The 25,831-nt window shown below is 57.2% G+C and overlaps 1 protein-coding gene across 12 annotated transcripts in view; it reads right to left on the reverse strand.

Annotated features, from left to right (window-relative positions):
• TCF3 (transcription factor 3) overlaps positions 1-25,831 on the reverse strand; it is an 84,546-nt gene that overhangs the window by 20,103 nt on the left and 38,612 nt on the right. For 6 of the 12 annotated variants that reach the window (XM_074163974.1, XM_074163973.1, XM_074163969.1 and 3 more), the window contains 5 exons: positions 18,723-18,796; positions 17,020-17,113; positions 8,601-8,668; positions 5,295-5,424; positions 4,120-4,169 (listed from right to left, as the gene is read on the reverse strand). In XM_074163974.1, coding sequence (XP_074020075.1) covers positions 4,120-4,169; positions 5,295-5,424; positions 8,601-8,668; positions 17,020-17,113; positions 18,723-18,796 — 416 coding nt within the window. Of the gene's footprint in view, positions 1-4,119; positions 4,170-5,294; positions 5,425-8,600; positions 8,669-17,019; positions 17,117-18,722; positions 18,797-25,831 lie in introns of all 12 variants that reach the window. The other 6 variants (XM_074163972.1, XM_074163970.1, XM_074163968.1 and 3 more) reach the window with 1 other exon arrangement.

The raw sequence follows: 25,831 nt of genomic DNA on the forward strand, positions 1-25,831 counted from the left end.
CCTACACCATATCCCCCAACACCACATCTCAACGGCTCTTAAACACATCCAGGGATGGTGACTCAACCCCCTCCCTGGGCAGCCTCTTCCAACGCCCGACCACTCTTTCTGTGAAAAATTCTTTCCTAATGTCCAGTCTAAACCTACCCTGCTGGAGCTTGAAGCCATTCCCTCTCGTCCTGTCATTAATTACCTGTGAGAAGAGACCAGCACCAACCTCTCTACAGTGTCCTTTCAAGTAGTTGTAGAGAGTGATGAGGTCTCCCCTCAGCCTCCTCTTCCTCACACTAAACAGTCCCAGCTCCTTCAATCGCTCCTCATAGGATTTGTTTTCCAGCCCCCGAGTCGGAGCCCCCCAGTCCCTGCCTCTTAAACCATCTCACAACATCTCCCGGTGCCTTCGCCAGAATCTCTGCCCTTTCAGCCGGCCGCAGCTATTCCAGCCGCCGGACCTCTCCGAGTTTTAATCCCAGGGAATTACAGATTAAAGCGCTTTATTTTAATAAGATGCTGATTAACCTATTTATTTTGCGCGGGGGCCAGCGATAACACGGGGCGGGCTCCTGCGCAGGCGACTCAGGCAAGAAGGAGCCTTTGATCCGCTGCCTTTGAGGCCGGTAACTCCGTTTGCTCCGCGCGTCTCTCGCCGCCTCGGTGTCCGTTTCTCGCCCCAAATTCAAAACCAACGGGAGAGGGCGGAGGCGAGGGCAGAGAGACGGCGGCGGAAAGAGGCAGCACCGGCTCGTGGAGCAAAACCGGGAGCTTTTGTGGTCCCTGGGCTGCGAGGCGACGGCAAGCGCTTTCGGGGCTGGAAAAGCCCGTGGGCAGGTGTCGGCTCGGACACAGGGAAAAGGCTGACTTTTGGCAATTCCTGCGGGAATGAGGGCCCCCCCCAGAGCCCCCCACGGCACAGCCGGCAGCAAGACCCCGCACCTTTGAAACGTGAGGCCAATAAAGGGCCATTTGTCGGGGCGATGTTTTCCCCACATGGGTCTAAAAGCTGGGAATTTCACACAGAAACTCGCGGCAGCGATACAGATCCTGCTTCCAGCAGCTTTTCCCAGCTCAAACCCACTCTCGGAGCAACTCGGCACTGCATGACGTGGGTCCAACACCCTCCGAGCCCAACCCGGCAAACCCCCGGCGCCTTCCTCTCCCCCACCTTCCCAACATCGGCATCCCGGGGTCCGCTTCCGAAGCAGAGCCCATGGTGGGGGTTACGGACCGAGCGAGGGAACGCCACGGCACGGGATTTCCCCCACGGGAAATTGCTCGATGTCTTAAAGATGATAAATGCTACAAGATAAATGCTCGGAGACGATAGTTTGAAACTCTGTTAGGAATAAAACCGAGAGCACTTGCTCACCCCAGATAAATCACCAGGCTGCCGAGCTCTCTTCGGGATCCGTGTGGATATAGGGGCTGTACGGAGCAGTGTCATTCCAAAGTCCCGTTATTGGGTTCCCTTTAAAAGCCTTTATGAGAACTGCAGCCACAGCGTGGCCGGGGTCGAAAGGCACCTCTGGAGGTCACCTCCTCGTTGCTCTTTTACTCCCCCCTCCCCCCTTCCTCTCCCCTCTGCCCTTCCTTCTCTCCACTCTCCTTTCCTCCCTTTCCCCTTTCCTTCCATCTTTTAACAGCAGCTGCTGAAAATTAATCAGCGATTTAAAGCTGGTAAGTGTTTGATCTAATAGATGCTGCTGTTAACCACTGGATCTTTCTCCGGCAGAAATCACCAGTAACAACACTCTGGGAACTGGTCACGACTTCCGCGTGAGTTTGGGGCCAGCCCTGTCGGCAGCCCCGGGCTTTGGGCAGAGCGGCCAAAAATGCGTGTTCCCTGGGGAACTGGGCAGCGGAGCTTCCAGTCCCACCAGCATCAGCTTTGGCAGCACGTGGCACAGCATGCTTGCGCAGGGGCACGTCTCCAGCACAGCTCCAGTTCCAGCCCAGTTCCAGCCCAGTCCCAGCTCCAGTCCCAGCCCAGTCCCAGCCTGGGCTCCAGCACAGCCCCAGCTTCAGCCCAGTCCCAGTCCCAGTTCCAGCCCCAGTCCCAGTCCCAGTCCCAGTCCCAGTCCCAGCCCCAGCCCCAGCCCCAGTTCCAGTTCCAGCCCCAGCCCCAACCCGGGCTCCAGCATAGTCCCAGCTCCAGTATGAGGTCCAGCTCAGTCCCAGCTCCAGCCCAGTCCCAGCCCCAGCTCCAGCACAGCCCCAGTCTAAACTCCACCTCAGCCCCAGCTCCAGCTCAGGTGACTCCAGCCTGGGTTCCAGCAAAGTCCAAGGCCCAGTCTGGGCTCCACCACAGCCCCAGCCCCAGTCTGAGCTCCAGCACAGCCCTAGCCCCAGCTCCAGCTCCAGTCTGAGCTCCAGCACAGCCCCAGCCCCAGTTCCAGCCCCAGCCCCAGCCCCAGTCTGAGCTCCAGCACAGCCCCAGCCCCAGTTCCAGCCCCAGTCTGAGCTCCAGCACAGCTTCAGCACAGCTCCAGCTCCAGTAAAACCCCAGCCTCAGCTCTAGTCCAACCCCAGCTCCAGCCCCAGTGTGGGCTCCAGTACAGCCCCAGCCCCAGTTTCATCCCAGCCCCAGTCTGAGCTCCAGCACAGCCCCATCCCCATCTCTCCTGCGGGATGGAGCCTGCCCATCCCCCTGCAAACACGCAAAGGCTGGGGTGAGGAATGCAGCCCCAGCCGCCGCGCAGCCAGCTCCCGTGTTCCTGCAGGAACCCTCCAGCCCGCTCCAATTAGCTTTCCTGGAGATCCCATTACTTCCAGCCACAAAGACATTGTTGAGTTTATTCCCCCGGAACAGGCGCAGGAGCACGGGTAACGTGTTCCTACAGCCTGTTCAGCTTCCTTACAGAACAGCCCCAGCAGCTCACACCTGGAGCAGCCCCGGATGCCGCCGCGGTACAACCGGGCTGGTTCCCCCTCTGGAGTGGAACCCACTCACACCCAATACTGCATTTCACTCGGGCACTAACGACACAACGTCAAACATAGGAGAGCCAGAGAGGGCAGGAAGCGACAGGTCCGGGCTCCGGTTGGGGAGGTGTCACCCAGGAGCATCGTGGCTCCTTCTCCTGGATTAGTGTCCTGGCACCACAGTCTCACGGCGCTTCCACATTCCTCCTACACAGGAAGCTGTAGCAGGGAAACCCCTTCCCCATCCTGCTAATATCCAAGCCCTCTATGCTTCAAAGGGTCACAGACTGGTTTGGGTTGGAAGGGACCTTAAAGAATACCCCTTAAAGTGCCACCCCCTGCCCTGGGCAGGGACACCTCCCACCAAACCAGCTTGCTCCAAGCCCCCTCCAACCTGGCCTTGAACCCCTCCAGGGATGGGGCAGCCACAGCTTCTCTGGGCAACCTGGGCCAGGCTCTCACCACCCTCACAGCAAAGAAGTTCTGCCCCAGATCTCAGCTCAATCTCCCCTCTTTCAGTGTCAGACCCTTCCCCCTCCCTGATCCAGAGTCCCTCCCCAGCTTTCCTGGAGCCCCTTGAGGGACTGGAAGGGGCTCCAAGGTCTCCCCGGAGCCTTCTCTTCTCCAGGCTGAACCCCCCCAACTCTCTCAGCCTGTCCTCACAGCAGAGGGGCTCCAGCCCTCCCAGCATCTCCGGGGCCTCCTCTGGCCCCGCTCCAACAGCTCCATGTCCTTCTGATGTTGGTGGCCCCAGAGCTGGAGGCAGCACTGGGGGGTGTCTCCCCAGAGCGGAGCAGAGGGGCAGAATCCCCCCCCTCGCCCTGCTGGCCACGCTGCTGGGGATGCAGCCCAGGGTGCGGGGGGCTTCTGGGCTCCAGCGCACGTTGAGGGGCGTGTGGAGCTTCTCACCCACCGACACCCCCAAGTCCTTCTCCTCAGGGCTGCTCTCCAGCCATTCTCCACCCGGCCTGGGCTTGTGCTGGACATTGCCCTGACCCAGGTGCAGGACCCTGCCCTTGGTCTGGTTGAACTCCATGAGGTTGCCCTGGGCCCACCTCTCAGCCTGTCCCGGTCCCTCTGGATGTTTGGGGTGACTGGTCATATGGGGACAGCAGCTCTTGCAGCAGAGGGAGCAGGGACACCCCGGGGATGGAGGAATGGGGAGGAGATACCTGCGGGGAGAACGCTCCTGCCACTTACCGAGGAGGGGAGTCCAGGAGGCACCTTCCGAACCTTTTTGGGTTGTCCATCTGGTTTAAAAAAAAGAAGAGAGGAGCCAACTTTTGCAGGGTGTAGGGGGGGGAACAACAAGCCACAGCTACAAGTCCCCAAGGATGGAAGATGCAAACAGGGCTCAGATCCCAAACTCCCAGTACTCAAAAAAGTGTCAATAGTGAAAATGTCTGAGGATGAACCTCTCCCCCTCATCTCCTCTGCACCCTCCCAGGGCAGGCTGCACCCCCAAACAGGGTTCATGGGGCAGTGTCTCTCCCAAAACACCGTGGTAAGGGGTGCCCACCCCGCAGAGAAGGGCTGCGCTGGCTCTTTGGAGTGGAAATAACCCCTTGTTCTTCTTTCTTTCTGAAACACTTGAAGTGGGTTTGCAGAGAGAAGATGCAGAAAGAGATCAATGCAGGGATGGGGCTGTATTTCCATTTGCTCCTTATAGAGAAATATATTGGGGAAAGCTTCGCTGCTGCAGGAAGAAGGAGAAGGTGCTCGCCCTCAGCTGGTCCCTCCCCAGGTCCAGCCCCGAGGTGGGGGACACACAGCGTCCTGGGGGAAGGGAGACAACTCAGGGAGGTTGGAGGGGGTTGAGCCACAGGAAAGGCTCAAGGGGAAGCACTGGTTAAAAATTTGGGTTTTTTTTTTCAGTTCATAATTAAGGAAAGCCCCCACTGGGGGGTGCAGGGTGCTAACGGCAGCACATCCCCCAAGCCAGGGATGCTGCTGGGGTGAGCTCAGGAGGAGAAATTCATCACACAGAACGACCCGAAGTAAAAGAACCATTTTCCAGGCTGACAACATCAACCGGCAACGTTTTAACGTGGCAACATCAAAGTGGATGCCTTTTTCTGAAAAGCACTGGAAAAAACACGTTACACTGGGTGACTTCTAGTTTCGTTTGTTGGGGAAAGCCCAAAATAGCAGCAAGAAAGTGACTTTGGAGGGGGTGTGTGTGGGGGGGGAACTATGACAAGAAACACAAGTTCTGGAGAACTGGGGCTTGTCTTCACTCAGAAGTTAAATTCACACCCGGCCCTGGCCTTCGTTAAAAGCCAAATGGCTTATTTATGCCCAGTCGAGAGCCCCTGAGGTTGCTCGACCACGCAGAGCGGAGCGGGGACAGCCGGGGGTGACATGAAGCCACTTACCTATGTTGCTCTCAGCACCTCTCCTGCGAGGATTGTTGGGGTAAGAAAAATACTGAGACCCCCCTTTCACCCCGGTGGGGGAAAGCGTGCTCGGACTCGCCATTCCCATTTCGCTGGGCAGGAAACCGGTCTGCAAACAAGGAGACAGAAAAGCCCTTCCATGTAATAACGCTGGAAAAACACCGCGCTCGCTGGGAGAGAACAGAGCTGCCTTGAGCCAAATTCGCACAAATTCAGCCCAGGGCAACAAAAAGAAAAAGACGAGCCAAAGGGCCAGAAGGAAAAAACAAATTTGTAAATATGGGTGTAGTGGTGGGGGAACAGAGGTGCAATTAGAAAAGGGTCTTTCAAGTTGTGTTTTCTCGCTGGGTCCCAGCAAGGAAGCTCTCTACAAACCCAGCATGGAAACCAGGAGGTGCCGTGGTGGGGAGCATCCCAGCTCCACGCTCACCTCGTTGCCCCCCAGGGCAGGATGAGACCCTGCTGAGGGTTTTATGAGCCCAGCCTGCTGCAGGCAAAGAGGAGGTGACCGCTGGGCTGCGGGGCTCGCTGGCACCACTCCCTGCTTGCCTGGCCAGCCTGTCCGCAAGCCACGGCTTCAGGAGCATCTGCTGGAGGCAGCGAGCTCTGCCCGCACGGGGGCAAATGGATTTACTCGGGATAAAACTCTTCTCTTGCCGCCTCTGAGGTTTTACGGCAAGGGGTGACAGTTTCTGATGCCTCGGGGGACACACCTGATGGGCACAGCGTGTCCCTCCATCCTCAAACGGCCCATCCGACCACCCCCTGCTGCCCCCACCAAGGACCCGGCCAGCGCAGAGGCCAGAGACAGCGCTCACCCCCCGGCAAACCCGGGAGCCCCCCGGCTGCCCCATCTCTCGGCCGTGCCCAAACCGACCACCGGAGACAGGTAGCACGGCTGGTGGCCCATCTGACTGTGCCTCTCCCAGTCCCCCCCCCGCCATAAAATCCAGCCTAAGGTGCCCCCACTGGCGGTTTCTCTCCCATCCCAGCAGCTGGACCCTCAACGGATCTGCGACGCCTCTGCCGGGGCTGGTTTTCTCTTGTATTTTATCAGGGAAAAGTCGAACCCCTCTTTCTTAAAAAGAGGAAACTCCTCCCTTGTGTTGATCCCAGCTGACCTTGGGCGCGCTGGGAAGTGGCACGGAGCCGGTAGGAGCCGGAGCCCGGGCGCTCGCTGGCTCCTGGGATGGAGAAAATATGCTTTTCCTCCAGGATCACACCCGCTTTCACCTCCGGAGAAAGTGAAACGTATTTACGTGGAATTTAAGAGGGCTGGCAAAGGGCCTTTAAGTAACAAAAGCTTAGCTTTGACCCATCTTCCGAGGGCAAAACGTTGAAATAAAGGAGGATTTCAGGCTTTTGGGGAACTGGAAAGGAAAACCGACTGCTTTAAAACTCCGTCTCCTCCAGAAAGGGGTCGGGGAGGGAAAGAGGAGCTCGTGTATTCACAGCTGGTGAAATTCCTGCAATCTGTTCCACCGGTCATATTACCTTTGCAGTGAAACCGCTACGGGCCACGGAGCAGCGCGGCCAAGGAAAGCCATCGGCGCAGCACCTCGAGAGCCCGGAGCTGCTGCCCGGCTCCTCCAGCGGGTTCCTCCAGAGAGGTGCAGAGATTTTAAGGCAATTTCCCAGAAAAACGGATTTTCTTCCCCTTCCCTCTCCTGGGGATGCCTCCAGAGGTGGTTAAGGGTTAAGGTGGGGACCTAGCCCTGCCCTGGAGGAGGGGATTTTGGGGAGGAACCTGCTCCCCATCCAAGGCATCTGTCACCGGACAATTTTCCAGCGCTTTTCAAAAAAAAAAAACAAAAAAAAAAGTAAAAAAACCAGGTCGACCTTCCCCCCCCCAAAACCGGAGCCAGAAGCAACAACTGTCGTGGGGGCCACCGCGGGCGGGCAGACGGCCCCGCGCGCCTCCCGCCGCCCCGCACAAGAGGGGTTTTGTGTCTCCCCTCCACATCAAACGGGCTCCGTCTCCCGCTCTGCCACCCGATCCCAACCCGCGCCCGCGCCGGGGCCTCTCCCAGCCTGCGGCACCATGTGCCCACCCCACTTCTGTTACCTTATATCTCCCCCTCCTCCACAAAACCCCAGCAAAACCATAACATTAAAAAGCGAGGCTTGGCATCCGTCCCATTTTTATTTTAGCAGCTTCAGTGGTAAATTAAATCCACTCTGGCACAGCCAGCCAGCACAGCTGTTTCAGCAAAGGAAACATCCTCAGTTCAGAGAAGAGGAAATTATGACAAATTTGTGTAAAATTAAAACATGTAATATGTGTGTGTGTACATGTATAAAATAAAAAGCTGTCCGGCCAAAAGCTGCTCCCTTGAATAAAATGGTGGGACTGTTTCCCCGGGGCCAGGCTCGGGCACGGACGGGGCAGTTGCAGCAACACATCAAAGCGGAGGTGCTCGCTCCTTCCCGAAAAACTATTTCTGGATGCCGGCGACAGCAGGAGAGATCATCTCAGGGCTGGTTGACCGCGTTCCTGGTCTCTGATTTACGCCTGTGGTATTCCCCATGGGAAGGAAACTGTGCCCCACGGCGCAGCCCTGGTCCCCGCACCGGGGTTCACTCGGGGTGACCCAAGGGGACAGCTCTCACGTGCTCTGTCCCTCCCCAACTGCCGAGATGAGCATCTGCTGCAGGTCCTGTGTGGCCAGAACCACCGTAAAACCAAACCACCACCTGATATCCACCGAAACGATGCTACAACAGCACAAAAACTGTCTCCTGGACTCTCCCTCCCCTTAACTGGTGAGTTGGGGGACATAGGGACACTGGCTGAGGGGACATTGGCTGGGGAGGGAGAGCAGCAGCACCAGTCACGGCGCTTGGGGGCACAGCGAGACCCCCAACGTTGGCAGCTGGAGGGAGAAGGTGCCACCTGAAGTGTTCTTGTGCCCCCAGCCACCCTGTCTCAGGGAAACGTGTTGCTTGGATCCGACTCACTGAACCCCCCTCCGAGGGCAGCGTTGGCTACGTCATATCTGATTAAATACAAATCAGCCAGAAACGGGATTAGCAATAATAAAGTAAGTGAGTCTGAAGAGGTTTTGAAAAGAACTGAGAAGCTGCTACAACCCTGTTTTCTAAACTCTTGACAGCTCTTCTGAGCCAGCACCGTGTGTCCGTACAAACCCCCGGCGCCCGGCAGAGGCTCCCCAGGACCCGGAGCAGAGACACAAACCACCAGGTTCCTGTTCATTCCCAGTCTCCCGCTCCCGGCAGCTGAGCCAGTAAATGGAGCAAAAAAATCTCAATGCATTTTATCGTTACCTGGTTTAGTCCTGCCATCCCTGTGTCTCTTCCGAATGTGGAGTATGAGGCTCTTTCACTGCTCTTCCCTACGGTGGAGAAAAGGAAAGACAAGGTTTAGAGGAGGAGGGAAGGAGAGGTTTGATGTGCAGCCTCGTGCACCTCCCGGGGCGTCCCGCCGAGGTGCGAAGCCCGCTCTCGTCACGCAGCTTCGAGCAGAGGTGACGGCCTCCCGTCACAGCTCGCTGCTAAAACAGGAGCTTTTTTACGTTCACAGACCTCAGGGCTCGGCCGGTCCATAAACGGCAAAACCCCCAAAGTGCAGCGATGCGGGGAAGCGCTTGTGGCCATGGAAACCGGCAGTGTCAGACCAGAGCAGAAAAAATCCCTCCAGACATGTAAAAAAATAAGGCAGCTGAATTTGGCAGAGGCGGTGACAGAGCAAAGCCAAAGCCAAAGCCAGGCTCGAGTGACCAGGCTCCGTGGGTGCTTTCCGTACGACAGGAAACACAATTCCAGCGCCCTCTGAGCAGCAGCGCACGGAGCTGAGCTCCTGCTCCCTACGGCACAGGATTTACCTTCTCCCCTTCTCCTGACGGAGATTCAACTTCCCAAAACCCCATCCAGATCTAAAGAGAGGGCACTCAAGAGAAAAGTGTCTCCTTCCTTTCCAAGCCCCCTCGGTCACAGAATCACATGGGGTTGGAAGGGACCTCTGGAGATCATCTTCTCCAAACCCCTGCCAGAGCAGGGTCACCCGGAGCAGGTCCCACAGGAACGTGTCCAGGCGGGGTTTGAATGTCTTCAGAGAAGGAGACTCCACCACCTCTCTGGGCAGCCTCTTCCAGGGCTCTGCCACCCTCACAGGAAAGAAGTTCCTCCTCATGTTTAGGTGGAACTTCCCATGTTCAAGTTTGTGCCCGTCACCTCTTGTCCTGTCCCTGGGCACCACTGAAAAAAGACTGGCCCCATCCTCCTGACACCCACCCTTGAAGTATTTATAGGCGTTGATGAGATCTCCCTTCAGTCTTCTCTTCTCCAGACTAAAAAGACCCAAGTCCCTCAGCCTCTCCTCGTAAGGGAGATGCTCCAGGCCCCTCATCATCTTTGTAGCCCTCTGCTGTACCCTCTCCAGCAGTTCCCTGTCCTTCTTGAACTGGGGAGCCCAGAACTGGTCAGGTCCCGCTGGGGAGGTTCCTGCGGGACCAGGAGGCTCCCAGCAGCTGGAGCATCGGGATATGGACCAGGATGCGGCGTGGAGAGGGATGTGGTGTGGAGAGGGATGCATCATGGACCGGGATGCAGTGCGGGAGCATCCCGGTGCGAGCCCAGCCCACATGCCCCAGTGCCACCGGGTGAACTTCAGGACCCAGCGACGGCTTTTATCCAACACGCTCAACCTCACCCTGCCCACACGCTGCTGAAAATAGTGTTTTCAAGGGGGAGAAAAAAAAAACCCAACAAAAAAACTCAACACACGTGGTAAAATGTTTCCATTCTGAAACGTCCTTGTAGTCTCTTCCCTCGCGGTCACTGCCCCGGAGCGCAGCGTGGCCCCCGGCAGGCAGCACCCATGGGTGCCAGGGCAGCATCAGCCGCGGGGAAGGAGCCCAGGCCAGGGAGAAACAGAAGAGCTCTGCACCGTGCCCGGGGCAGTCGGTACCACAACAGTCTGCTTTGGGGTTTCCCCTCCACCCAAACCAAAATTTGACATTTTTTCTAGTGGGGAACAGGCCCTTTTTCCTTAAAAAAAGAAAAACTGGGCTGAAAATATAGGAGGAAATTTTCCCCGCTGTTCATTACAGCCTATCAACGGTGCCACCGGGGAGAAGGAGGAGGGATGAGGGAAATGGAAGACGATGCTCAAAAAGGCTTTGCACCCAGGGCAGGAGGGCCCCACTCTGGTGGCTGCCCCGTGTTGGCACAGGGGACTCTGCCACCCGCCGCAGTGCTGGCACAGGGGACTCCTCTGCCACCCCCACCTAGCAAAATCCCTTCCCGAAAAGGAGCAGTCACATCCTGCCCCCGGTCTGGCTTAGCAAGCAAAATTGGGAGGGGGAGGATGTGGCCAATCTTGCTTAACCCAAAGCCTGGGAGACGCAGGTCGGGGGGGACGTTGGGGCTGGCAGGCAGCTCCACACACGGGTAAGAGGTTTCGGGGAGCAGATGAAAGTCGGGGGGGAGAATATTTCCCCAAACTAGCCCCCCCCCCCCCCCGAAGCACAGGGCAGGGAGATGGGAAGAGAGAGGAGGCTGCTCAGTTTTGCAACCTCAGCACGGGGGCCTTGAGCTCAATCCAAAATTTCATAGAATCAGAGAATCGTTATGGTCGGAAGGGACCTTTCAGATCGTCGAGTCCAAGCATCAACCCAACCCTGCCCAAACCACCACTAACCCATGTCCCCCCAGCACCACGTCTGCCTGGCTTTTAAATCCCCCCTATGATCCCCAAATCCAAGACCTCCCATCCTGCCGGTGCTGGGGGTCACAGCGCATCATGCCGGCATCCCGGCATCCCTCTCCTCCAGCCACAGCCGGACACGCCGGGCGCCTCTCTCCGGTTCACTGCGGAGGCTTAAACGTTAAGTAAACAAAGGTCAAAATGTCAGAGGACGGATCTCCTAAATGACCTAATTTTTAAAAGAGCTTAAACAGCTCCATTTGCCGCGGGGCCGGCACCGGGACACAAATAACTCAACGGGTTGTGGAATCCATCGGGCGGATGGCGATTATTCCTGAACCGGAGCAAAAGCAGGGTGATGCTACCGTAATTTATCTGGGCAGCAACGGCCAGGCCTCCGCGATGATAATATATTGCCAATTCCAGGCGTGGTTTGAGTGCTGAAAAATCCCTGCCACCTCCAGGTAACCCGGGGGGCAGAACTATAGGGAGAGGAAGGACTGAAACCCAACGCCGACTCCACACCACGATGCTCCAAACCCAGCACCGTCACCCCACGGCGGGTCCTTCACGAGGACTTCCACTTCCTTGGGTCCACCGGCATCTTGTGGGATGAGAAAAATTGGGAATTTGGGGAGAAATTAGGAATTTCACATTTAATTGCCTAGGAAAACAAGGCAGAAGGAAGAACAGCAAACTTTTGTGGATCGGGATGTATCGAGTTTATTGAAATAAAAAAAGTCCACAAGTTGGGCAAGAAACAGCTGAACTTGCCAGCAGAAGGTGCTGTTTCTGCTGCCGGGGAGATGCCAGCCGGCACAGGCGGCAAATACTGCTGCGTCGGGACTTGCCCGAGTTGCCCCTTTGTAGCCGTAGCCCAGGGGCACCGACCAGAGAAGGTGGTGAAACCCCAGGACCGTGGCAAGGAACGGGACAGAGGCAGCTCTTGGCAAAAAACGCCATCTCGCTCCCAACCGAATTCCTGAAATCCCGCAGACAGGTGTTAAGGGATTTGAGGGGGAGGGGGGAAATAAGAATCAGAAGATAATGGGAATAAATCCCTTGAATGGGAAAGGGATTTCCCTTGGAAATCCTGTCTGTTGGATTTACCTCTGCAAATTTGAGGATGCAAAGGCGAAGCACGGCTGAGAACAAGGTGTATCCAGAAAATGGCTGTATCTCAATCTCTTTACGGCACTGCCTCCCTGCGAGTCCTGGCATCCCCCTCCTGCCTCTTCCATCCCCGCCGGCTCCTTCCCCTGCCCCTGCCCCTCTCCTGCCCCCGCTGCTTTGATTTCCCAACCTCTCTCCTCTCCCGGACATGTTCTGTCTTGCAGGATCCATTGTGCCGGGCTCAGCCGAAGCCTCCCCCCAGCCTGCCTTCACTCTGGGATTTTGCAGAGAATCCCAGACTGGTTTGGGTGGGAAGGGACCTTAAAGCCCACCCAGTGCCACCCCCTGCCCTGGGCAGGGACACCTCCCACCAGACCAGGTTGCTCCAAGCCCCCTCCAACCTGGCCTTGAACCCCTCCAGGGATGGGGCAGCCACAGCTTCTCTGGGCAACCTGGGCCAGGGTCCCACCACCCTCACAGCAAAGGATTTCTGCCCCACATCTCATCTCCATCTCCCCTCTGTCAGTGTCAAACCCCCGTGCCCCATTCACACTCTCTCCTCCCAAAGGCAGATTCATTCCCAGGCTCGTGGACAAAGTGGCAGATTAAAAACTCCTCTTTCTCATGGTTTTCACCAGCTCCAGCAGTGGCTTTGGCCCCGGCACCGGGACCACGTAGTGTCTCACCCCCACCACAGCGACCCACGCTTCCAAGTAAACTCGTGGTTTTGCCGTTTCTCTCCCCAGGACAAGCCCCGCTCGCAGACGTGTCCAAATAAGCCAAGAAAAGGCGATTCAACCTAGGGGTTTTGCCAGCGCCCGCCGGGAGGAGGCAGGAGCTTTGCCCAGTCCTGCCAGCCCGGGGGGAGCTCACCCCACTGCCCCCGCATCACCCCGGCACCCACTGCAGCCTCTGGCACCCACCGCCCCAGCCACGGCACAGCCACCCACCGTGTGCCGCCCCCCAGTCCCGCACCGGTAATTCCATTAGAGTTATGGCCTGGGGAAAACGGGGAGGAAAATCACAGCCGGGGATTAAAAGAAGGGGGGGGGGAGGGAGAAAAAAAAATAATGTTAAAAAAGCCAGGAGCAGCGACAAGCCCCGTCCGTGGGCAGATTAAAACCATCGTCCAGGAAGAACCCAATCCACAACAGCTCACAATACACACAAGATTAGAAACACTCCTCTGAAAAGAAGCTAATTACTAGAAATAATTACTAGAAAGAAATCTGTTATGGCTTATCAGTTTCCCCGCTGTTTAAGCAATGCCCCCCCCCCCTTCTGCCTCTGCTGAAGATGAATGGTGAAAAGAGCAGCAGATTTTGTAGATTGGTGATTCCAAACAAACGGAAAAGCCCTCCTCACTCTCCGGGATGAGCCAGTTCATCGTCACGCTGTGTCCTGGCACCACCCCGGGCAGGGACGGTCCCTGTCACCTCTCCCCACCCCAGGCTGGGATGCTCAGACCTCGCAGAGAAGTCACCCGTCCTCTGGGGAGCAGCACCCAGGGCTCAAAGCTTGAAAACTTGGGAGTGATGGAGCTCACAGACATCGCTGCTCACCCTGCCACGGGGACCACCGGGGACCACCGACCCCCGCCTGCCAGCATGGGGTCATTTTTACTCAGAGCACTGAATTTCCATTCAGGGACTGACTTACTGTTGTTTTTTTTAAAATTTAGGTTATCCCATCCAGAGCAACACAGGCCAGAGCTCCCTGCCCAGTTACCCTTCCAGTCCCTAAAGGGACTCCAGGAAACCTCCATGATCAGGGAGGGGAGCTCTAAGGTCTCCCCGGAGCCTTCTCTTCTCCAGGCTGAACCCCCCCAACTCTCTCAGCCTGTCCTCACAGCAGAGGGGCTCCAGCCCTCCCAGCATCTCCGGGGCCTCCTCTGGCCCCGCTCCAACAGCTCCATGTCCTTCTGATGTTGGTGGCACCAGAGCTGGAGGCAGCTCTGGGGGGTGTCTCCCCAGAGCGGAGCAGAGGGGCAGAATCCCCCCCCTCGCCCTGCTGGCCACGCTGCTGGGGATGCAGCCCAGGGTGCGGGGGGGTTCTGGGCTCCAGCGCACGTTGCCAGGGTGTGTGGAGCTTCTCATCCACCAAAGGAAGGAGCTCCTCAGCCCACCAAAGGCGGGTGAGAGCGGAGACTCTTTTCCATTTGCCGGATTCATGTGGAAAATAGAGAAAAAAAATGAAGAGATAGCTCCACTTCTCCAACAAGTGGTGCCTGGTCAGCAGCGCCCCTCTGCTGTGGGAAGGGTGCTCGCTGTCCCCAGTGCATAGTCAGAGGATGGCTGGGGACGAAGGCTGTCTCTGGGACACTGCGCTCAGTCGAGGAACACAACGGCAGGAGGACACGGGTTCCCAGAGGAGGCCAGCGCCCCCCAGCTAGCGGCAGCCACAGAGACCAGTGCTCAGAGCCCGCGCCAATGAGGGATGCCAACGGAAGACGCCAATGGGCGACATCAACAAGGGACACCAACGGGCACGCTTTCCTTGTGGGACCCTTCAGCTCGAGCTCCCTCTCCAGCTGGCCAAACCCATCATTCCAACACAGATCCTGTCCCTCCTGAAGCGTTTCTTCCAGCAGTTTCTAATCCTCGTTGAAGAAATAGAGGTCGAGTGGGAAATAGATGCAAATTCTGATTTTGGAGAAGGGCTTAGAAGATTATCTCACACACCTTTTGTCCACCCTGTGCCACTGGACATGTCCATCCTAATCTGTTCCTTCCTTCTATCTCCTCACCTTCTAAAATTCATGGGTTCCACTCAATTGCCCCATAAACAGGATCTTCCCCAACCCACTGACCCCGGGGGGGTCCTTGCTGAAACCAGGGAAGTGACAAATCTCCAAAAGTCACCTTTCCTGCCCACTTTGCCACTGCCTTTACATTACCGTATGCAAAAGCATTATTGTTTTGGGGTCTTCTACGCTCTCCTTTCTCTCATCATCATCATCTCCCTTCCGTTTATCATTTTGCCACTTGAAAAGTTTTCAGAAGCAGCTTGGTAAAGAGGAAGAGAAAATCCCACCCGGGGTCTTCCTCCGGTCCATCCTCCTCAGCACACGAGCACAGAGGTAAAGCAAAGCTTATTGATGTATTTTGGATTCTGCTCCAGGAATTGATGTTTTCCACATTCAATTTCAGTAAAAAAAAAAAAACCAACAACTTTGAGACATGAGGAGCCCCCTGTCCCTCCTGGCTGCTCTCTCCCGGCCTCCCCGGTGGCCCGACCGCCTGGGCCAGTGGCCGAGACCTTGCACCGGTGTGGGGAGATAGAGCCCCGGAGGGGACTCAAGCTTTGGGCACGGTGCATGGCCACTGTCCTGCTGGCCACGTGGCCACAGCTGGCCCTCCGTTGCGGAGACAGCCCGGGAAATCACTCGCCAGGGCGGCGGAGGCTCTGGCTCCACGCGCTGGGGACCGGTTGGGCTCGTGGCCGGGCCGGGGAGTGCCGCGGAGCTTGCCAAATGCTGGGAGCCCTGTCTTTGAGAGGAAGCCAAACGCGTCTTCCCCGCACACATCAAAGGGGAAACCTCCGTGTTCCTCCCCGGGCAGCTCCTTCTCGGCTGGAAACTCTCAAGGCTGCCTCCGCCCCAGGCATGGGACGGGCTGGGATGGGTCCCCCCCACGCACACCCCCAAGAAACCTTGTTGAACTGCATCAAGGCTCCCCCGTCTTATTAAGAAACATCTCTTCTGCTTTGCTTACATCCTCCCGGGGCAGAAAACGAGAAGGAATAACCACCCTTGCAGAGGGACAGGGGGGAGCTGCTCGGAAAAGCTCTTCCACGCCTGCACGGGACCCCCGAGGGGCAATCAAACACCCTTCCCCCCGACAGCAAGAGCAGAGAAAAGGGGGAGCAGAGCTGAGAGTGAGCCCCCAGGAGGAGCAAACACCTCACTTCCCAGCACGACCCCCCCTCCTCTCTTCCCCGTTCCGACCAGCTCCGCAAGAGGAACATGCGATCGTGGTGGGGATTTTCTGTTTCAAACGCAATTCCCTCTTCTAACCCCAACCAGCAAACCACGAGCGAACGCCGCTGGCTGTCCCGGCACCGCTCCCTCCACTCACTGAAGGGTTTTAACCACCGCGGCGCGGGCAAAAGCGGGGAGGACTAACCCCAATTCCTGACCTAATGTCATTAGAGCTCTCTAAGCTCTTCAGGATGGATATTTTCTGCTCTTAATCTCTCCTCCCGCCCCCGAGCTGCCAGAGGTAACTGGGTAAATGGTGGCACGCGTCCGGTCACGCACGATGGGTGGCGAGGCTGGAAAGCGAAAAGCCTGTTGTAAGACCCTAACAATGAGCTGTGTCCCCCCCTGCCACTTTTCCACCCTTGATCACCAGCTCCCAAGAGGAAATTCAGCCCATCCCGTGCCAGCAGGCTGGCATCCATCTCCACTATTGCCTCTGGGTGCTACTGTCACGCAGGGAAAAATAACCATTGATACAAAATACGCCGGCTGTCGTGTGTCAGGCACTGACAGAATCACAGAATTGTTATGGTTGGAAGGAACCTTTCAGATCATCGAGTCCAACCATCAACCCAACCCTGCCCAAACCACCACTGACCCATGTCTGCCTGGCTTTTAAATCCCTCCAGGGATGGCGACTCCACCACTGCCCTGGGCAGCCTCTTCCAAGGCTTCACAACCCTTTCGGTGAAGGAATTATTCCTCATATCCATCCTAACCCTCCCCTGGCGCAACCTGAGGCCGTTTCCTCTTGTCCTATCGCTTGTCACTTGGGTCAAGAGACACTCTGGACAGCAGCTCCTTTAACCACAGCTTTGAGAACATCTTTTGGAGCAGGTCTCACATGGGGGACAGCAACGCCGGCCAGTGCAAACGCTCCCACCACCTGTGTCATTCTGCATTCGATTTCCCCTGCTTTGACCACCCACCTGCCGAAAGGCACTTACCCACTAGTCCAGCTCCCAGGAACGGCGATGAAGAGATGCTGCTGTGGGACGGCAGGTCCCTGTGCTCGCTGTAGTGGGGGCCTTCACCATAGCTCTGCTGAAACAACACGGGAGAGTCACTGCTGGGCATGTGGGGATGCTGAGCCACATCACAGAATCAGACTGGTTTGGGTGGGAAGGGACCTTAAAACCCACCCAGTGCCACCCCCTGCCCTGGGCAGGGACACCTCCCATCAGACCAGGTTGCTCCAAGCCCCCTCCAACCTGGCCTTGAACCCCTCCAGGGATGGGGCAGCCACAGCTTCTCGGGGCAACCTGGGCCAGGCTCTCACCACCCTCACACCAAAGGATTTCTGCCCCACATCTCATCTCCATCTCCCCTCTTTCAGTGTCAAACCCTTCCCCCTCCTCCTATGGCTCCCCTCCCTGATCCAGAGTCCCTCCCCAGCTTTCCTGGAGCCCCTTGAGGGACTGGAAGGGGCTCCAAGGTCTCCCCGGAGCCTTCTCTTCTCCAGGCTGAACCCCCCCAACTCTCTCAGCCTGTCCTCACAGCAGAGGGGCTCCAGCCCTCCCAGCATCTCCAGGGCCTCCTCTGGCCCCGCTCCAACAGCTCCGTGTCCTTCTGCTGTTGGTGGCCCCAGAGCTGGAGGCAGCACTGGGGGGGTGTCTCCCCCGAGCGGAGCAGAGGGGCAGAATCCCCCCCCTCGCCCTGCTGGCCACGCTGCTGGGGATGCAGCCCAGGGTGCGGGGGGGTTCTGGGGTGCAAACAAAGCTGTCAGAGCTCAGTCTCTCCCACAGCAGGAATGGCTCAAGTCAAAGGATTGTAAAACGGGCACAGAAATTATTTTATCCTCAGGGCAGTGCATCCACGAGGCTGTGGCATTGGGATGGGGTTTGGCACCAAAGCAGGGATGTACAGGGGGGTTTCCCCCACATTTCGCCCAGCAGCTCGGCACCCACCAGGTGAGAGCCAGGCAGCCCCTTCCCTGCGCTGGGGGGGCCAAGGGGCCAGGAGAAGGCCTATAAAAATGAGAAATGACACCACGGCGCCTGCTCCGCCGCTGACCTAAAGGAAGGGAAGGGAAAGGTGCCATCGCAAAAACGAATCACACAAACCCATTAAAACATGAGCATCTGTCAAAATAACACCATTTCAATTAAGTTAATGTCTTTTCTCTCTTCCCCTCCTCAGGCCCCAGTTACGCGCTGTCGCAGCCCCCACTCCTTCCCTGCGAAACCCTTCCCGGGCTCTCCCCGCCGAGGTCCATTCTCACCAGAACAAGCCCCAGTCGGCCCCTGGAGCTCCCGAAGGCACGGGTGGTGGGTGCCCAGCAAGCTCTGCCAAAGGCACAGCCCATCGGGTGAGATCCCTCAACCCCCTCGGCTGAGACCCCATTTGGGGACCTCTTCCCCCTGTCCCCACAGCAGGGGGGAGTCTCCAGACGGGGTGTGGGTCAGGGGGTGGTTTTTGGAGGACAAGCCTTCTCCTGGGAGACCTTAAGGCAGCAAAACCTGGGGAGATGGGGACAGGGGGCATCTCCCCGCTGTCACCCTGCAGGGTTAACAGAACTAATGTCCAAAATGGGGCAAAAAAAGCTGTTCCAGGGTTAGACCCGACCTGGGCACGAACGCAGGCGCTGAGAAGCCGTGGCAAAGCCCCAGTTTATTTTGGTTGGAGCTCGGTGTTTGTGCTTTGTCCTTACCCTTCCTTGGTCAAATGTGGAGCTGTTTTGATCTCCCGTTCCCCAGGAACCTGATCCCGGTCTTTCATCCAAACCTACCGAAAAACAGGAAGAACAAAGGTTACTCTTGCTTTATCAGCAAAGCCTCAAAGGTGTTCTCGCAAAATTAACTCTTCCTTCTACAAACAAAACAGTATTTTCATTAATAAACCACTTCCACTTGGCGTGACCGATCCTCCCCTCTCCCTCCTCACCTTCCCACTCCAGCTGGGAGTTTATTCCACAAACTTCAAAGCAAATCCCACCGCAGCCTGGAAACGCTTCAAAAACACGGGACAGTGGGAAGAGGAGAAACAAGTATTTTAACTCGCTTTATTCCAGAGAGCGCCCACGAACCTCTTCTCCCCAGAGACTGATGGTGAAGGGGACTATGAATTACAAACTCATCGCATCCGTCTCGATGCTCCAGCGGGACCCAATTTCTGCCCACGATGCCGCCAGGTCATGGACCAAACTCTGCTCTTCATCACACCCGAGGGGATTAAAAGAGCGCCCAGAGCTGAAAGCCCCTGAGGGGAATTTCTGGGGGTAGAACGTTATCTGTGGCTTAATCACACTCGTTCAAGGGCACTCGTTATTTAAGGCCCCCGTGGCCCCGCAGATTGGAGGGGCCGAGCAGAGAACGCTCCCATCCATCTCATTTTTAGCCCTCCCCAGCGTATCCTTGGCAAAGGGGATCCCACCCAAAATGGCAAGGGACCAAACGGGAGGGTTTTGCAATGCGCCCGCGGGAGGAAACCGTCTCCTTTCATCGTCTGCCAGGTTCACCCGGGCTCTGCCTCTTGGGCTACCAGCACGGGAGGCACCCACGGGAGATGGCAAACGTCCGTCGGGACAAAAAAAGCCCAGGAGTCGCATCGGCAAAGGCCTCGCAGTTCAAGCTGGCGCCGCGACTGCTCGGAAGGAACCTTTCCCGGCAGCCGAGCCCCGACTCGACTCGGCAGCAGGATTTTGGTGCCGCTCCATCTCCGCCGCTGCGGAGGGCAAGCAGGGGTCGGTGTAAATCGGCAAAGCGGGGGGGTTTGAGAGGGGGTCGGGGTATCGCTCTGCCCTGCGACCGGGCTCTGGAGATGCCATGCAGATACCGGGAGCTCAGCCGGGGCGGAGGGGGAGCAATCCCGGATCTGCAGGAGGCTGCGCGGGGCGATGGCATCGCCCAGAGCCACCTCCCCTCCTTGTCCCAGGGAAACCCCAGCCCCTCACCCTGTGCCACCCCAGCGCCTGGGGACATGGGGGGCTCTCTGGGGACCCCCTGGGCACCGGCTCTGCCAGCAAAGCACCGACAGCCGAGCTGCCAGCGGGGCCTTGCGGGAGGGTTCCTTGTAGGAGCAGAGACCCACTCGCAGCAGGGTGACAGCGCAGGTGACAGCAGAGGGGTGACAGTGGCAGCACAGGACGATGGCAGGGACCGGGGGGTTCGGGCAGGAGCAAGGACACGGCGGGGGGCAGGGTTGCAGGGCACACTCCAATTTCGTTTTAGCAAAGCTGATTATTATGGCAAACACGGCGTGTATTTGTCTCCTCCGCTCCCCTTACTGTTCATTTAACCAGAAACTTCTTTCAAATTACATCCTTCTATTTCTGTGCCTTTGTGTTAATCATTTCCCCAGAGAATTGGTGTTTAATTGCTGTCTAATTTGCATAATTATGCATATTAATCTATACACCTAATGAATATTCATAATTCTCATTTAGATTTTGTTTTCTAATCAAAAATTTCCAATGTGATTACTGTGCAGAGCAGGGATAAGCCTCTAATAATACCTTGGATACTAGGGAGAATTACTGCCAATTCTCCCACCTCCTACTTCCTAGAATAAACTTTTGCTTTGCTAATGTGTTTTTCTAAAGCAATTCATCTGCATACCCTGCAAACACCAGCGGAGATCAGGAGGCAGAAACGCTCCTTCTATTCATTTTGCTTTCCTGGGTGTTTTTAAAGCTCCCCAACGGTCAGGGCGAAGACACCAGCAGGAACCGCAGCCTCAGACATCCTCGGCAAACTCACCCCGTGGCGCTGGAAGGAGGAGGACCGCGGCACCGACCAGGCTTGGGATGCGGCCGGTGTCCCCACGAGGCGCCTCGGGACCCCCAGAGCCAGAGGGGAAGCTGAGACATGGGGGTCCTGACCCCCGCATCCACCCCTGCACCACGCAGGACATGGGTCCCAGGTCTCCCTGCCCTCCCGCAGAGCCACCCGGTCCTGTCCTGAACCCTGCCCCGGCAACAGAGGAGCATCCCTAGGCCAGGATGCACCAGGATGAGGATGCTCAGTGGGGCAGGCTGGGGGGGGGGCTCTGGAGGGAGGTGGGGTGCCTGGAAGCCCAGGATGAATTTTTTGCCAAAATTCCTGAAGAAAAATAATAAAAATCACTGCCAGGCCTCCCCAGGGAAGGAGGGAAGAGGAAACGGCGGGTGGTACGGGTGACAAAAGCTGAGGCTCACGTGTCCCCTAGACATGGAGAAACCCTCTGCACGAGCACCCTCCACGCTGCGGTGCCACCAGTGCACCCCAAAACCCCAGCGGGTGCTCCGACGGCACGCAGGCACTGCAGCCAGCTGCTGAGGGCGAGCACGTGCGAGTCTCGGGCACCCCACTTGCCCCCTCACTGCTCTGGGGGGACAAACAGCCCCCCAGCACCCTCCCAGCACCAGCCCAGTACAACCCTGACCTCGCAACTGGGCTGCAGGCGGCCAGACCCCGCAACAGCAAACCCACCCCCGGGGAAACCCAAAAGGCCTTTTTTTTTTGCCTCCGGACGCTGGTGGTGACGCGGTCGTGCGGCTGCCAAGGTGAAGCGAGGTGACAGCTCTCCCACCCGAGCGGCACATGGCTCTGGAAGTGGCCCCGAAGGCTCAGCGTGGCTGTGCCAGCGTCTCGCTGCGGGGCCAGCCCCGCTGTCCCACTGTCTGGGGGAGAAAAAGGGTCTCGTGCCTTCTCCGAGCTGCAGCCACCGGCACGAAAGGGTCCGGCAAAAATCTCCCGTTTCCAGCCCGCAGGTGTTTTAAGGATTCAGGGATTTCTGGGATGAGGCCAGGAAAAAACCAGACTGCCCGCTTTCGACTCCTGGCATCTGTCCTACATCCAATGCCAACCTGCTCTTCCCTCCCTTCCTATCGGGAGTAGGGATCTGAGATTCGGCAGCAAACGCCCTGCCAGCCCAGCGAAACCCCACAGTTGGGCCAAAGGCAGGGGCTGCTGGAAAAGCCCCCACCAGTGGGGTTTTGCTCCGTTCACACCATAAAATCCCCGAAGATGGGAGCCACCACCAAGCGTGGTCACACTCCCCAGCTCATGACACTCACCGGCGGTGCCCACGAGCCCGGCTTTCCCACGGGCACCGAGCGGGAGGAAGAGGATGGGGAAGGAGGAGAAGATGGAGAAGCCTCGGGAGGGAAGGACATGGCTCAGGCAGCCCCACGCCGGTGTCCGGGGGGCTCCCCCCGAGCGCTCGCCCAAGGGCACCCAGTGTCCCACCCAGACGCCCTGTTGTCTGGCTTGGGGGACGAGGCCAGGCACCTGGGGATGGCCGGGAGCACCTTGGGGTGCCCGGTAATGGCATCGCTCCCGTGCTGCCGGGGACCCCAGGTGAGACAGAGACACCACAAGCATCTCCCTGGCACCCCAACTCTGCCTCACCCCCGGCAACACGTTTCCCGCGTTAAAGCACACAAAAAAAAATAAAATCGTAAATCCGAGTCACCGACCGAGCTGGTGCCAAAGCTCAGGTGGCACGAGCTGAATTCCGTACGCACAAGTAGAGCTTAATTGTGGCACAGCCCAGCCTTGGAGCAGCTTTGCCGCATCCTCCGGGCTCTCCCGGCGCAGGGCGTGCAGGTTTCCAGACGCCCACGTGTGCAGGCAGCTGTCGGGAGCCAGCTTTATTTTAAAATAAACCCCTTTTCCAACTAACCAAGTTTAAGGCACACTTTCCAATTCCGAAAAGACAAAAATAGGAACTACCTCCTCTCTCCATTAATACAGTTATTAAAAAGCCTACAGATTAATTGTGCATTTTAATAACCCCGATCATGAATATTCATAACACATTTCTTGCTCATGTTCTAATTAAAACATACTAATAGAATAAGATGTAGCTGTCAGACAGTAATTTTTTTTTTTTCCCCTTACGATTTTTGTGCTGCAGCTAAGAAGAGCTGATAGACAAGAACCGTCCTAAGCTCTCAGCATGGATAAAAATAATTTGTCCACGTTTAGTCTCAGCAAAAAAGCCCTTTACCCGATAACGAGCCGTAGTAAAAGGCTACACACAAGTGACGGGTGACATGGGGCACCGGCAGCCGTTCCCCACCCTGGAGGAATGAAACCATGTTAAAAACACTACTCTTAAAGGAGAAAAGGCACCAAGGAGGGTGTAGGGTTTTCTGCCCCATCCCCATATCCCAGCAGCCGCCCAGTTCCCAGTCTGGGGCTTCCAGCCCCCATCCACGGGGTCCCCGGAGCCGAAAATCCTGCACCAAGAGATGATGCTCTGGTTCCAATGACCCGAGCCCTAAAAGCCACCCGGGCACTCGTGCTGGTCCTGGAGCAGCCCTGAGCCCCAAGGTCCTTTGGAGCCCTGCACCCCCCGATCCCAGTACGGCACTGGGATGTGGCTTCGGAGCCAGCCCCCTGCTCTGCCACCCGGAGACGGCCAAGGACACTCCAACCCAGAGCCATCGCAGTCAGGCAAAGCTCAATCCCTAATGACTCCTTCACCAGCAAAGCTCCAGGGGCGGGCAGGGCGGCCGTCCCTCCGGAGCTGGAGGACACACGGGGACACAGAGCGGGACATTTTGCTCCTCTGACCCTTCGGACACTGTTTGTGCAACAAGATCTGGAGCTTTTTCTCCCAAACCCTCCACCGAGGATACCCAGAGAACATGCACTGCCACAGAGCCGCCCTCTGGTAGGGTTGACTTGAAGGCGCCGAGTTTTCGGTGTCAGGAGGAGGGTGCAGCGAGGGGATCGTCACGGCAGCCTCATGGGGGACAATGGGGGGACATCGCTGGGGATGCCGCGCTGCTGGAGCTGCGGCTGAGCTGCGGCTGAGCACTTCCCCCCCCCCCGGACCATCCCAGCCTCCACAATCTGCCAGCATCAACGCGCCCGCCCTAATCTGATTCCCATCAAAACCACTAGGCTGGGCTTTTTTTTTTTTTTTTTTTTTTTAAAGTCTATTAAAAATATTTAGGCCAAGCCCTCGTGTGGCTGGACAAGGTTCGGGAGCAGCCACAGATGACGTGAAGATGGCATCTCCCATCTCCCATCTTCCATCTTCCACCTTCAAGGGTCTGTCGCCCACAAGGTGCCCCCGGTGAGGTTTAGAAATTCAAAATTCAGCTCTGCAGCCACCGCGGTGGCCACGGGCCAGAGCAGGATGGGGACATGGTGGCAACCGGGAATAAAACCCCCGCAGCCAGCAGCCCAGCATGCTTATGCTATGGAGACACCGAACCCCTTCCAGCCCCCACGAAGAGAGAAGCCGCCTCCGTCGGAGGTGGGACGGCACGAGGAGCCACAGAGAGAGACACCGATGCCACCGTAATTTGATTTGAAACAGAGGTGACAGAAGGCTGCTTGATAAACACTTCCAAATTAAGCGGCTTTGTGTCCTAATCGCTCTGGCGATCAGCCTCGCAGCAAAATCTCCGCTAAAAGGGATTTGAAATCAATAAAATTAGTCGACTAGTAATTAGCTTTAGTCCCAGTCAAACCAGCAAAGTTGTTTTTCTTGGCGAGAGTTGGCTCCCCGGACCCTGGCTCGGTAAAGGAAAAACCCACCGGAGGCATCTGGGTACCCGGGGATCCCCCCGGGAACGGTGCCTGGGTGCTGGCAGAGCCCCTGGAAGGGGACGGGGGGGGCGCTGGGAGCGGCCACCGGCTCTGCCTGTTTATTTACCAGCCCCATCCACCCCCCGAATAGGAAAAAACAGCCCTGAACGGACGGCAGCCGGGAGCTGTTTACAGGACGTGGATTGTGGATGGGACTATACAATTTGTTCACTTCCTTTTCCCGGCGCACGACAAAACAATTTAAAAAGCAAAAATAAAAGGCAAAAAAAAATCCCCCAAAAGCAAGCGGTGCCGAACACCTGGGGGGCAGCACGGGGTCCCCGACGATGCCACCTTGGTGGCCCCGGCTGATGGGACAGATGGGGAGTCCTCATCCCAGGTAGGGGAGCTCTGTTTCATAGAATCATGGAATCTTCTAGGTTGGAAGGGACCTTAATCATCGAGTCCAACCATCAACCCAACCCTGCCCAAACCACCACTGACCCATGTCCCTCAGCACCACCTCTGCCCGGATTTTAAATCCCTCCAGGGATGGCGACTCCACCACTGCCCTGGGCAGCCTCTTCCAAGGCTTGACAACCCTTTCCGTAAAGGAATTTTTCCCCAATATCCATCCTAACCCTCCCCTGGCACAACTTGAGGCCGTTTCCTCTTGTCCCATCGCCTGTTCCTTGGGAGAAGAGACTGACCCCCCCTGGCTACACCCTCCTTTCAGGGAGTTGTAGAGTGTCATCTCCTCCGCTGCCTTGAAATTGGAGGTTGGCCCAAAGCCGGGTGGCCAAGATGGCACGGCTCAGCTCTGCTGCTCCCTGGGGAAAAAGAGAGTATTTTGGTGGATCTCAGGAGAGCGGGCAGTTTTGTGCCACGACCACAGTGCTGGTAGCCACAGCCCGGTCCTGGGCAAGGGACAATGGTGGCCAGAGGCAGGATGGGAGGGTTGGAATGAAGACAGCCACTTGCCAAGACATGCTCCTCCAAGCACACAATTTGAGGAATGTGGGGGTGATCCCTAAGGACAAGCACCCAGATGGTGAGGTGCCAGCCCTGCCCGGAGGGACCCAAAGCCACCATGTCACACCCCAAGAAGGTGATGGAGCTGCCCAAGAAGCTCAGAGCTCCCTAGGACCCAGCTCAGTCCTGGTCCATGTCCCTCCGTGCTGTCACCTTCCTGTCACCTTCCCGACCCGGCCAGAGTGGGTCGAGGTGGCACAAGTGGATGTTCTGAACCACAATGACCCAGGGACACGGAGAGCAGCGTTCATTGTCCTCTAGA

Source organism: Numenius arquata, chromosome 25, assembly GCF_964106895.1.
Source record: "Numenius arquata chromosome 25, bNumArq3.hap1.1, whole genome shotgun sequence".
NCBI lineage: Eukaryota > Metazoa > Chordata > Aves > Charadriiformes > Scolopacidae > Numenius > Numenius arquata.